This window comes from Pituophis catenifer, unplaced genomic scaffold (assembly GCF_029215685.1).
Source record: "Pituophis catenifer annectens isolate HBS135680 unplaced genomic scaffold, rPitCat1.0.hap2 SCAF_17, whole genome shotgun sequence".
Lineage (NCBI taxonomy): Eukaryota > Metazoa > Chordata > Lepidosauria > Squamata > Colubridae > Pituophis > Pituophis catenifer.
Window position 1 is genome coordinate 1,979,840 of NW_027256897.1, and position 13,512 is coordinate 1,993,351.

The window sequence follows — 13,512 nt, forward strand, 5'->3', positions numbered from 1 at the left end:
AATTGATTGATAGATCGATAGATAGATCATTGTAAACCGCCCAGAGTTACCTTGAGGTAAGATGGACGTCCTATAAATTAGATAATAAATAAATAAATAACCCCCCAAAATTAAAACAGTTGAAGCAGTCAACCAAAGCATACATTGAAAGGTTGAATAGGTTTCCAGAGCTAAACATATAATATAAATTAGAAATTGGATACTAGCAGGATAAAAGCAGCGCTCAAATTAAAGACGATTCAACATGAATGCATTGACATGTTCTTGTTGTTATTAGCAAATCTGAAAAAAATTAAAATGGTCTTGCCCGGTGCCCTAAAAAGCAACATAGATAGTGGAACTTCTGATTCCCAATTCAGAGGGCTACCATTGAAAAGTTCCACTCTCGAGTAAACTACTCACCATTTCCCAGAGGTTCTCTGGTGATGATCTTGGTGTACAGGAAGCTACATGATGCGGAGTAAATCTCCTTTTTAAATTTAGAGCCACTACTCTGGAGCTCCTGTGGTTTCCCAACCTCCATTTGTTCTGACCTAGGCTGCCCCAGCAGCACGAAGCAGAGTCCTCGTCCCGATAAACCCCTTTTATTTAATTTACAGTGAATTCCTCTCCAGCAAAGTCTTTCCTCTCCCACAGTCTTTCAAGATAGTTCACCATTATCAACCTTGATCAGGCTTGGAGAGTGGCCAGGCCGATATCTTTCAGACGCCTGCAACACTTGGCAAGAATGCAGGAATGAACTAATTGTCTCCTGCAAACTCCACTCCCCTTTCGCTCCTCTTTTATTCCCTCTGGGAGGGGCCATTCACCGTCCATCTGTGGCCTTACTCCCAAGTCGACCCTTGTTCTTTAGCTGTTCCCTGCGTCTGGCAACTCTGTGCATGCACACGCTGGGAACAGGCTCCAGCTGTTCATCTGCCTCACTGATGTCTGACTCCGAAGGCAGCTGATAACTGTCAGACGGCCCTGGCCCCCTCTCTGCCTCCGACGCAGAGCCCTTGTCTGAGCCTTCCCCAGACTCCAGGACTGGCCCATGTTCCTCCCCAACCTCCTCACTGTCCGAATCTGCTGCCAGATCTACTGGCCGCTGGCGGGCCACAACACCATTAAACCCCAAGGGAGAAGTAAGGTGTAAGGTGTCCCTCTCTCATTTAAAGGCCTCCAAAGCTCTTCAGTTCTTTCCGAGTTGGTTTGGGAAAGACCCAAAAAGGACACGAAGAATTCATAATTCAAACATGGCCACCTCCAGTTTAAAGGATCTTGGATGGTAGACTTGAAAAAGTCAGGTTCTCCTTGGTGTTCCTCAAATCTTTTGCCAACGTTCATTCCAGACCAGTGAGTTGCCTTCAGCATTTTTATTATTCCACAGGAATGGGTGACTTGTACCGACCTCTTGATTTCTTTGGATCGCCTGAACACCTTCGGGGATGATATTTTCAAAGACCCCAAAGTGCTCCAGTCTTACTATTATGCCATCTCGGACTTCTCCGTCGGGGGAAGGTAAGACGAAACTTTATAAGAGGAAGCCTCTGAGGAAGTTTGGAGTGTGGGATGAGGTAGCTTTGATCAATAGGAGGGAATATTTGTAACTCAGGGTCCCCTTTGGCAGCCTTCTGACAAGCAAAGTCCACGGGGGAGTCAGATTCATTTAACAATGGTGCTATTAGTAAGGTTCTACATTTAGGCAAGAAAATCCAAATGCACAGGTACAGTGTATGTGGGACTTTGCTCAATAGTAGTGACTGTGAGAGGAATCCTAGTGGACAACCATTTAGATAGGAGCCAGCCGTGTGCAGCAGCTGCCAAAAAAGCCAACACAGTTCTAGGCTGCATCAACAGAGGGATAGAATCAAGATCACGGGAAGTGTTAATACCACTTTATAAGGCCTTGGTAAGTATTCCCTACTTGGAATACTGCATCCAGTTTTGGTCGCCACGATGTAAAAAAGATGTGGAGACTCTAGAAAGAGTGCAGAGAAGAGCAACAAAGAGGATGAGGGGACTGGAGGCTAAAACATATGAAGAACGGTTGCAGAAACTGAACATGGATAGTTTAAGGAAAAGAAGGACGAGGGGAGACATGATAGCAGCGTTCCAATATCTCAGGGGCTGCCCCAAAGAAGAGGGAGTCAAGCTATTCTTCAAAGCACCTGAAGGCAGGACAAGAAGCAACGGGTGGAAACGAATCAAGGAGAGAAGCAACTTAGAACTAAGGAGAAATTTCCTGACAGTTAGAACAATTAATCAGTGGAACAACTTGCCACCAGAAGTTGTGAATGCTCCAACACTGGAAGTTTTTAAGAAGAGGTTGGACAACCATTTGTCTGAAGTGGTGTAGAATTTCCTGCCTAGGCAGAGGGTTGGACTAGAAGACCTCCAAGGTCCCTTCCAACTCTGTTATTCTATTCTATTCTATTCTATTCTATTCTATTCTATTCTATTCTATTCTATTCTATTAACTGAACCACTGAAGTGATTCATTTAACAACGGTGGCAAAAAAGGTCATAAAATGGGACAATGCTAACTTGACTAACGCCTCGATTTAGCAGCAGAAATTTTGGGCTCAACTGTGGCCATAATTCAAGGACTGCCTGTATGTTATAATCTAGAATTACTATCTTTTTTTTCCTTTTAATGTTAGGTGGGTTGTCTTTTGATTCATTGATTTTTCTTGGGGAGGTGACATATAAACAAGGAGGGAATGCTCTCTACATTATCTTTTTCTCGTTTATGTTGGAGAAGCACGCCTCCTTGTTTTTAACCGTATTAAATCTTCCCTTGCGTTTTTGTCTTCCACTTGAAGCCTGAAATGCTGTAGCTTCTACTCGGGTTTTAAGAAAAGTACCCTTCGTGTAAAGATTATGTCTCACTCATTTGAGGTATTGAAATTTTACGCGGCATGCATGTCGGAGGATAACGGAAATAATCCACCAGGGCACGGTTAAATCATATTTAAGCAGAAACGTTCAATAAAACATGTCTGGAAGGATGCTCATCAGCTGACAGTGAGGGACGCATTCTATCCCTAGATTTGATTAGGGAATAAGGCATTAAAATGTGATTAAAGTGCTATAACGCACAATTAAAGTCTATCTGAAATAGATAGTTTTTAAAAAATTGCAGAAGTTCAGCCGAATGAAGATTAGTTAGGGGAGACATCCAGCTGTTTAAAATACAGGTAGACCTTGGCTTACAGCCACTCGTTTAGTGACCATTTAAAGTTACGACGGTGCTGAAAAAAAGTGAATTAGGAGCCGTTTTTCACACTTAATGACCGTTGCATCCTCAAAATCCGGGCGCATGGCAACCGGACTGTATTTATGACGGTCGACGTATCCCAGTGTTATGTGATTCCCTTTTCCGACTTACCCAACCGGCCTCCGGCAAGCAAAATAAATGGGGAAGCACGGTTCGCTTAACATCCATGTGATTCCCTTAACAACGGTGGCATGAAATGGGGGGAAAAAAACTCGCTTAGCAAACTGTCTTGCTTAACAGCCGAATTGTTGGGCTCGATTGTAGTCATAAATCGAGGGCTACCCGGGGTGGAAATTGCCATGAATTCTTTTTTTTTTTTTTTCCACTAAGTTCATTATTTCCCCACTAAGCCCCATCGTCTTTCCCATTCATAAAATTGATGAAACGGTGGCTATTTTTCATGAAAAGGGCTCCTCTCCCTTCCCTGCCACAGCCTCTCTGAATATATTCCATGTTTGGGAAGGGAGGACATATATTTTCCTTGGATTCTTAGGTGGTCTCGGCACGCGGTGGGTTTTTTAAATGAGGTGTGTTACACCTTGCAAATTAAATATGATAAACGCTTTCCCTCGGTGCAGAGGGGGGGAAAGGGAGATATTCCCCAGCGGTCTGCTCTGAAAATATATATCTTTCTTTCTTTCTTTGGTCTCTACCTTGCTAATTTTCACTGCCTGTGGCTTCGCCGGAGTCCTGAATTGTGTTCTGCGGGAAAAGGAAATAGGTTTCTTATAAAATCCTAACCAAGACCACCCTGGTTTTATTACTCTGTCATCTTAGACAGCTGGAACTTTTTAATCAGCTGAAAAGGCTAACGAACCCTAGACCGAAGCAGGGTCGGAGGGAGGTTCTGCGGAGAGGAGGTGACCAAGGACGCCACACAATTTGATTTGTGTTGCTGGTCTCCAACTTTGCTGATTGCGTGTTCCCGAACTAAGGGAGGAAATTTGGAAAGAGGAAGCATTGTAGAAATCGGGTGGGTGGGTGGCCATTGGCCTGAAGTTGAAGCCAGGGAGGTAGTAGCTAATGTGAGATGGAATGTTCTAGTTGTTCTACTCAGAGGTGTAGTGGTTATATAGTATAGCGTTTTAGGATTATCTAAAGCTCCATAGTAGCTTTACAGCACTCTCTGGTCAGTTTACAGAGTCACAATCTTGCCTCCAGCAATCTGGAAGGATGGAAGGATGAGTCAACCTTGAGCTGGTCAGGGTCGAACTGCTGGCAGTGGGCAGAGTCAATCTGCAATATGGCATTCTAACCACTGGGCCACCATGCCTCAGATTAGAAGATAGATAGATAGATAGATAGATAGATAGATAGATAGATAGATAGATAGATAGATGGATGGATGGATGGATGGATGGATGGATGGATGGATGGATGGACAGACAGCAAGACAGATGGATGAATGGATGGGTGGGTGGATGGATGGATGGATGGACGGACGGATGGACGGACAGACAGCAAGACGGATGGATGAATGGATGGGTGGATGGACGGATGGACAGACAGACAGCAAGATGGATGGATAGATGGACGGATGGATGTCCAGTCTCTTTTTAAGAGCCTGGAACATCCAACTTCTGAAGGCAATTATACTCAGTGGTATAAGAAAGAAATGACAAATCAGTTGGAGGAGAACAATGATTAAAGTATTGGAATAAGTAGGAGTAGGATAGGTTGGAGTAATGCTGGAGCAGAATGCTAGAATAGATCGGAATAGCCTGGAATAGGAATTGCTTGGTGTAGGTTGGAATAGAAAGAAATAAATTGGAGTAGAAATGTTGGAGTAGGAGCTGAAGTAGGTTGGAGTTGGAGGAGGTTAGAGTAGAGTTGGAGTAATGTTAGAGAAGAAAGGACAGAATAGCGTTCCAGTACGTAGGTGGAAATGGAGCAGGAACATTCAAGAAGATTAACCCATTGGTTAAAGAGTTGGAGGGAAATGGCAAGACCTAATCCATGGGGGGAGGGGGGCATCCAGCCATTGTGACCGTAGCTTCCTTCATCAAGCACAGATGGCTCTCCACCACACCCAGGAGTAGTGGGGCCACCGATCTCAAAAATCTGCCTCTTGTATCTTTGCCAGATGCAAGTGTAACGGCCATGCCAGTGAATGCATCCCTAATGAAGAAGACCAACTGATTTGCCTCTGTCAACACAATACTACCGGGGTAGACTGCGATATGTGCCAGCCATTCTACCAGGACCGCCCTTGGGCAAGGGGTACCGCTGAGTCAGCCAACGAATGCCTTCGTAAGTCCTCCTGGCTCCGTTTTAAGTCCATTCAACTCTTACAAGCAGCTCATTCCCACCAACTTGTATCAGCTGACACCCAAAAGTAGCAAAATTGTGTGTCGGTACTGAGTCAATCACAACGGGCTTGAGGGATAAGATTCTGTAGTCCCTGTCATCAAGGACCTTACAATCTGAAGTTAGACAACAAGGCTTAGCTTCACAAGAATAAAACAATCCATCATGCTTTTCTGCTGTCTCTATCCAGCGTGCAACTGTAGCGGTAGATCCGAGGAATGTTATTACGACTGGGAACTCTACCGGCGCACCGGGCATGGTGGTCATTGCGTGAATTGCCGGGACAACACCGCCGGACCCCACTGTGAATACTGTCGGCCAAATTTTTATCGTTGGGATGATGAGATGGTGTGTCAGCCCTGCAATTGCAACCAAGCAGGTAGGGTGGTGAGAAGATGGGACAATACTTTATATTACCTTTTTTATTTGCATGTCATAGAACCTAAGCTTGGAAAGGGACATGAGGATCTTCCAGTTGTAAGCAGGAAACAGAGTATTGCTATCCAGACAGAGCCTCTATATTTGAAGAGGCAGGCTTTAACATTTTTCCTCTTGTCCCCCTTTTCTTTCTTTAATGGGGGTCCAGATTTAATCAAGATTGGATGGACATTGAAGCCTAAGGTTGGGTAATCTTGTTATTGCTACTGACTTCTGATTATTGCTTCTGTCTTCTTTCCTCTTCTTCTTATTCCTTTTGTCTTTTCATTATTGCTTCTATCTTCTTTCCTCTGTCTTTTTCTTATTCCTTCTGGCTTCTCATTATTGCTTCTGTTTTTTTTCTTATTCCCTCTGTCATCTTCTTATTCCTTTTGTCTTCTCATTATTGCTTCTGTCTTCTTATTGCTTCTGTTTTTTTCTTATTCCTTCTGTTGTCTTCTTATTCCTTCCATCTTCTCATTATTGCTTCCATCTTATTGCTTCTGATTTTTCCTTATTCCTTCTGTCTTCTTATTCCTCCTGTCTTCTTCATATTATTCCTTCCATTGTCTTCTTATTCGTTCTGCCTTCCTAGGTTCTTTAAACCCTCAGTGCGATGCTGCAGGGAAGTGTGAGTGCAAAGTGACAGTCACAGGCTGGAAGTGCGAGCGATGCCAAGAAGGATTCCATTCCCTGAGTGAAGGAGGGTGCAGGTGAGTAACAAGGAAGTAAGCATGGAGAAGTCACCTGCTCTTTTGTGGAAGAGCTGCTGATATCAAATGGACTGCCCACTTCCAGCTTTCTTTTTGCAGACCTTGTGCTTGTAACTCCGCTGGAAGTTTGGGTGTGTGTGACCCCAATTCAGGACACTGCAGGTGCAAGAAGAAAGTGGAAGGGTACCTGTGCAACAGGTAAGTGAAATGTTTGAAAACTCAAATCTCTTTTCTTCTTTTCCATCTACCTCTCTTTCCCTCTACGCATAAGTAACTTGATAGAATCTGTTGCTTTCTTCATGTAGTTTCCATTGATGCTATTGAGAACAACAGTTTTTAAATGTGTAAATAAATAGACAGAGAGGCAACCATAATTGAAGGTCCCAAAACATCCCTCATTGCATTGGCAAATTTTGATGGAAAAAGGTGAAATTTTGGGAGTGCAATCAAGAATTTGAAAACACCCATGAGACAAGGAGAATGCATGTGCTGAACATCGGAGATATGACTTTTTTTTTTCCTATCTAATGTTTCCCTCCATATTTTTTTCAGAAGGTGAAATTTTTTTCACCACAATGCCAGGCATTCTCCTAGTTGTAAGAGTAAAGTGTGAAACCTTCTCCATAGCCAAAAACATAGTGTACCTCATTTACATTGAACAAATAGGCACACCGAGTCCTAAATTTATAGTCCAGATTTGAACAATAGCTGGGACTTGATGCTAGGAAGGGACCAAACCAATTGACCTCAAACTATTATCCGTCTATCCCTTGTTAGAACAACGTGTTCTGTGTGGAGCTGTCCAAGGTCCTGAAACATAGCACTGTTTCACCAGCTTCAACCATCCTGTGATCTTTCTTGAGGGCCTTCTTTGATCTGTAGAGGTTCTCATTGAAATTTTGGGACCCGGATTTTCCCCGATAACAGCCCCCACACACATACCCTGCCCCTGTGTAGAATGAAGGAGGGTGGGCATGGCCGCTCTCTACTCTCAGTAAAAAGTTGTATGTCGGGAGAATGATTACGCAGAACTACAGGTGTATGAGATCCTTACGTGATGAAGACTCAGTGCAGAGAAGAGAAGAGAGAAGACAAGCTGTGAGTCACCATCATATTTTCCCATCAGAGAGACCCTCAATAGAGGGGGAGTCAAATAGAAGATATGTGGATATGTATGTGTATCTATCTATCGATCGATCGATAGATAGATAGATAGATAGATAGATAGATAGATAGATAGATAGATAGATACCATGTTTCCCCGAAACTAAGACCCTGTCTTATATTTTTTTAAACCCTGAAATAAGTGCTTGGCCTTATTGCCATGCGCTCAAAAGCCCGATCGGGCTTATTATCAGGGAATGTCTTATTTTGGGGAAAAAAGGATATCTATCTATCTCTATCTATCTATCTATCTATCTATCTATCTATCTATCTATCTACCATGTTTCCCCAAAAATAAGACCCTGGCTTATTTTTTTTTTTTTGAACCCTGAAATAAGAGCTTGGTATTATTTTCGGGGTGGTCTTATTATTTTGGGGCACTTGGAGCAAGATGGGGCTTATTATCAGGGGAGGTCTTATTTTGGGGAAAACAGGGTATTTAATAATGAATTAATTGCTGGCATCCAGATTATTTCTGGAACATCATGAACTACTTAATAGTTCCTCTTACAAAATTTATTTCTCTTTCTTTGTCTCTCTCTCTCTCTCTCTCTCTCTCTCTCTCTCTCTCTCTCTCTCTCTCTCTCTCTCTCTCTCTCTCTCACGCACACACACACAAAAATAGCTGGAACATCTGGTCAGGGAAAAACAAAAACCTCTCCACTTCTTTAACGTTTCATCCTAAGAACAGAACAGAGCAGAACATTGTATTCCATTTTATTTTTTATGGACAAGTCAGCTCCCTTCTCAACAAGCAGAGTTTCATCTATTCGCCTCATTTATTTTGGAAAAAAATAAATAAGAAGAAATCTTTTGCACCGGTAGGAGCTATTCTGATTCCAGAGGCTGAAGCTTTACTTAGCAAACAGCTCCCTGTTTGTTGTTTTATTTAAAGGAATCTAAAGGAAATACCCTTGGAAGACAAACCCGAGGAACTAAATCACAATAAATAAAGTAAAAGCTGGTGGGTGGTAGAGCATTTGGCGGCCCTCGAAAGAGGAATGCCAAGCAAAATTGAAGATCCGGTGTTTAAAGATTGTCCACTTACAGATTTAACAGAGTTGGAAGGGACCTTGCAGGTCATCTAGTCCAACCTCCCTGCCTCTACCTAGGATCGAACTCACAACCTCCTGATTGTGAGGCAAGAGCTCCACCTCTAGGCCACAGCAGCTGGGTTAGTTTGTTACTTTTACCTACTTTGTTGTTGTTGTTATTGTTATTAACAATCTTTTTTTTTTTCTTTTTTTGGGATGGGGCAGGAGATTTTTAAGTTTACAAAGAAATGGCCCTGCTTTCCTTAAAAGCGATTTTCTTCCCGGAAGGAGCCTCATTCGTAATTTTGTTCACACAGATGTCAGCCTGGCAGTTTTAACCTACAACCTCACAACTCAGAGGGGTGTACAAGTTGTTTTTGCTATGGACACTCAACCGTCTGTGCAACAGCTCCAGGATACGAGCCCCGTGACATTGTCTCCGACTTCAGACAAGGTAGGTGGGCAAATAAAACCCTCCTAATTCCTCCAAGAAGGGAAGGCGGTGGCTCAGTGGCTAAGACGCTGAGCTTGTCGATCGAAAGGTCGAAAGCCTGCAGGGATGGACCACCCACAACTTCTGAAGGCAAGCCGTTCCACAAACGAAGAAAGAGCCACAGCAGTGATTCCAGAAATGTTCTTAATTGTGGTAGGCTAGAATCTCGGAAGCCTTCAGAATGGAACAATTATCTTCCTGCAACATTGTAATAAAACTAAAATTAGCTTGGATGATTTTGGTTTGGGTTCCTGGTCCACCTTGAAAGACTGACATTTATGTACTCCATCTATCTATCTATCTATCTATCTATCTATCTATCTATCTATCTATCTATCTATCTATCTATCCATCCATCCATCTATCTATCATCCATCATCTATCATCTATCTATCGAGCTATCTATTTATCCATCCATCTATCTATCTATCCATCCATCCATCCATCCATCCATCTATCATCCATCATCCATCATCCATCATCTATCATCCATCTATCGAGCTATCTAATTATCCATCCATCCATCTATCTATCTATCCATCCATCCATCCATCCATCCATCCATCCATCCATCTATCATCCATCTATCGAGCTATCTATTTATCCATCCATCCATCCAACGATGGATGGATGGATAAATGGATGATAAATGGATGATATCTATCTATCATCCATCATCCATCTATCGAGCTATCTATTCATCTATCTATCTATCTATCTATCTATCTATCTATCTATCTATCTATCTATCATCCATCATCCATCTATCTAGCTATCATCCATCATCTATCTATCTATCTATCTATCTATCTATCTATCTATCTATCTACCTATCTATCTATCTATCTCCATCCATCCATCCATCCATCTATCATCCATCATCCATCTAGCTATCTAGCTATCCATCCATCCATCCATCCATCCATCTATCTAGCCATCTAGCTATCATCTATCTATCTATCTATCTATCTATCTATCTATCTATCTATCATCTATCATCTATCTATCTATCCTATCTATCTATCTATCATCTATCTGTGTCTGTGTATGTCTGTCTGTCTACCATATATCCATCCATCCATCCATCCATCCATCCATCTGGAACAATCTTAAGGAGCAGAAGGAAAAACTGGTATCAAACCAGCAATTAGATAAAAGAAATCCGAGACTGGGGCACAACTGTCCCAGATGTTCTCTGTGGAGCATTTGGATGAAATTTGGGGGCACATCACACTGTCCCTGGGAAATCTTTCATTCAGTTGAAGGTCCCCAACAGATCTATTATCTGAACTATTAAATCTGTGCTCTGCTGTGAAAAACATTTGGGCCAATTATTCTTTGCAGAATCCTTAACACGTCTGGATCAATCATGGTTGTTGATTTTTTTAAAAAAATAGCTTTGAATAAGTGAGGCCACGTAGCTTTGTCTTTAAAAACAAACAGATAACCCCTCTGTGTGGATGTGTGGGTGGGTATGTATGGACCGAGTGTGAAAAGCCACCATATTAAAAATCCATCCTGATTATATTTAAAATGGAATGTGAATTGCCACATTAATTTTAATGCGTTCTTGGGTTTGTAGCAGAATTAACCTTTGCCTCTGTTTAGCATGGAAAATTCAACCTATTTCTGCTTGGCCACTTAAGGGCAACGTTTTCAAAGCACGGAGATAATTGTATTTTTTTTTAAAAAAAAAAAATAAAAATAAAAGACTTGCAGTCTTTCAGTGACATGTAATTAAAGATGCAATCTTTTCTGCTCTCCATGAGTAAGGATGCTAAGGATCGGTTTAGACTAGACGAATGTGGTCGTGCTGTAATTTCTTTCCTCCCATTTTTTTAACCCAGGAATTGACGGCTGGAAAGCAGAAAACTCAGACGGGAGAGAGATTTTACTACGCTGGGATGGGGACGTCATCTTCGTAGACCAAAATGAACAGGAGGTGACTGGGTTCAAGGCACCAGGTAGGACAGCTCCTTGCTAAACCAGTAGGCACAGTTGGATGTGATTAATACAGGTAGTCCTTGACTTACGACAGTTCATTTAATGACCCTTCGAAGTTACCATGAAGTGACTGATGACTGTTTTTCACAGTTACGACCTTTGCAGCATCCCTGTCGTCTTGTGATCCAAACTCAGATGCTTTTTCAACTGACTCTTATTTATGACTTTCACAGTGACCTGGGGGTATTCTATTCAGAATAGAGTAGAATAGAGTAGAGTAGAGTAGAGTAGAGTAGAGTAGAGTAGAGTAGATTAGAGTAGAGTAGAGTAGAGTAGAGTAGAGTAAAATAGCATAGCATAGCATAGCATAGCATAGCATAGCATAGCATAGAATAGAATAGAATAGAATAGAATAGAATAGAATAGAATAGAATAGAATAGAATAGCAGAGTTGGAAGGGACCTTGGAGGTCTTCTAGTCCAACCCCCTGCTTAGGCAGGAGAAACATCTCACACAAGTGACTGTCCTCGCTGTTCTTATCTCCCTTAGCAACAGAAATTTGGGACTCCGTTGTGGTTTTGTAAGTCAAGCAACTACCTGTAATTTCTGGCAATATATAATTCTTTCCTGTCTGCTCTTGGCTTGGCTCTCCACTCCGCTTAGAGAAATTCCTAGGCGATCAGCGTTTCAGCTACGGCCAGCTGCTCTCGGCAGTCCTTCACTTCGGAGACAACACAACGGATGTGCCTTCTCCTTCCGTCCAGCTAATTTTGGAAGGCAACGGGGTCTTTTTATCAGCGAGACACGAGGACCCGGAAGAAAAAGGGAACGAAATTCCGTGCAAGGAACGGATCGTGTCCTTCAGGTATCCCTCCGCCTGCTTCGATTCTCAGCTCGGTTGCAAAGACCAATTGTGTTGTTTTTCCTTTGCAATTCTTTATACAGGAAAACGCCACAGATGTAGCTACGCTATCCCATTAAAGCTATAAATAGCGGGTGGCAATTATTCCAGATTATTCTAGATCGGAGAAAACCTAATGAGGGGTGTTCATTGTTCTGGGGTTTTAAAGCTGAGTTTTGCCTTGCCTAAATGGAAGCTTTGTTGTGCATACTAAACAGCTCTTTAAAACAGCCGATAAAACGACTTGTAAAAACCAGCGCTACACTCAGGGTTATAGGCTGAGAGACACAGCAGCAAAGGAAGATGTTGTGGCGCAAAACTCGCTTAACAACTGTCTCGCTTAGCAATGGGAATTTTGGGCTTAATTGTGGTCGTAAGTCGAGGACTGCCTATCATTTTGGAGAACAAGTCTATTAGGGCTCTTAGTCTTGAAGACACTGCCTTGGAGTAAGGTGGGACTCCGTCTGTTGCTTGTGAGCACCCCAGAGGCATCCAGTCAACCCCTCTGAGCACCGAAATGCCGGACTACGAAGGGCCTCAAGTTAACAGACCTGTAAATGTGTAACACGCCACAGACGTCTTCATAAAGGCAGCTTATTTTATTTTATTTTTAACAAAGTAATATCCATGCCGGGCTCTGCAATACCTTTTGATGTTGTTCAATTAACTCTAACCGCTGCTGGCAAACAGCAGGATGAGCTGATCAATGCTACATCCTTTTCTTTGTGGAAAGCTATAAATATCCAGAGAACAGCAAGGGTCGGGGTTTCAGCAGAGGGGAATTAAAAGGTTTTTATTAAAAAAACAACGCCACCTAGCCTGAGCAAGAACCTGTTAATCCTTCAGGTGACTTTTCTGCAAGTTTTGTTTGATGACAGTTCCTGGGTCGGCTTGTTGCAGGTTGCACGAGGCAGAAGAGGCCATGAATTCGGTTCTGTCGCCTTTCCAGTTTCAGCGGATGCTTTCCAATCTGACCAAGCTTCGGATCCAAGTTAAAAGTAAACCCAGATCGGGTAAGCGCAACCGCCAAAGAAGGTTAATCCTCATTAGTTTCAGGGAGAAAAATGAAACTTGGTCACTGTGGTTTACCTCTTAATAGAGTAGAGTAGAGTAGAATAGAGTAGAGTAGAGTAGAGTAGAGTAGAGTAGAGTAGAGTAGAGTAAAGACTAGACTAGACTAGACTAGACTAGACTAGACTAGACTAGACTAGACTAGACTAGAATAGAATAGAATAGAATAGAATAGAATAGAATAGAATAGAATAGAATAGAGTAGAGTA

At 42.4% G+C, this 13,512-nt stretch overlaps 1 protein-coding gene across 1 annotated transcript in view; it reads left to right on the top strand.

Annotated features, from left to right (window-relative positions):
• The window catches only part of LAMC3 (laminin subunit gamma 3), a 39,489-nt gene that overhangs the window by 7,873 nt on the left and 18,104 nt on the right, over positions 1-13,512 (top strand). Inside the window, exons 3-11 of the mRNA XM_070955647.1 lie at positions 1,370-1,500; positions 5,343-5,509; positions 5,757-5,945; positions 6,579-6,696; positions 6,796-6,894; positions 9,212-9,348; positions 11,235-11,351; positions 11,995-12,196; positions 13,133-13,245. Of these exons, the coding sequence (XP_070811748.1) occupies positions 1,370-1,500; positions 5,343-5,509; positions 5,757-5,945; positions 6,579-6,696; positions 6,796-6,894; positions 9,212-9,348; positions 11,235-11,351; positions 11,995-12,196; positions 13,133-13,245 (1,273 nt within the window). The remainder of the gene's footprint in view (positions 1-1,369; positions 1,501-5,342; positions 5,510-5,756; positions 5,946-6,578; positions 6,697-6,795; positions 6,895-9,211; positions 9,349-11,234; positions 11,352-11,994; positions 12,197-13,132; positions 13,246-13,512) is intronic.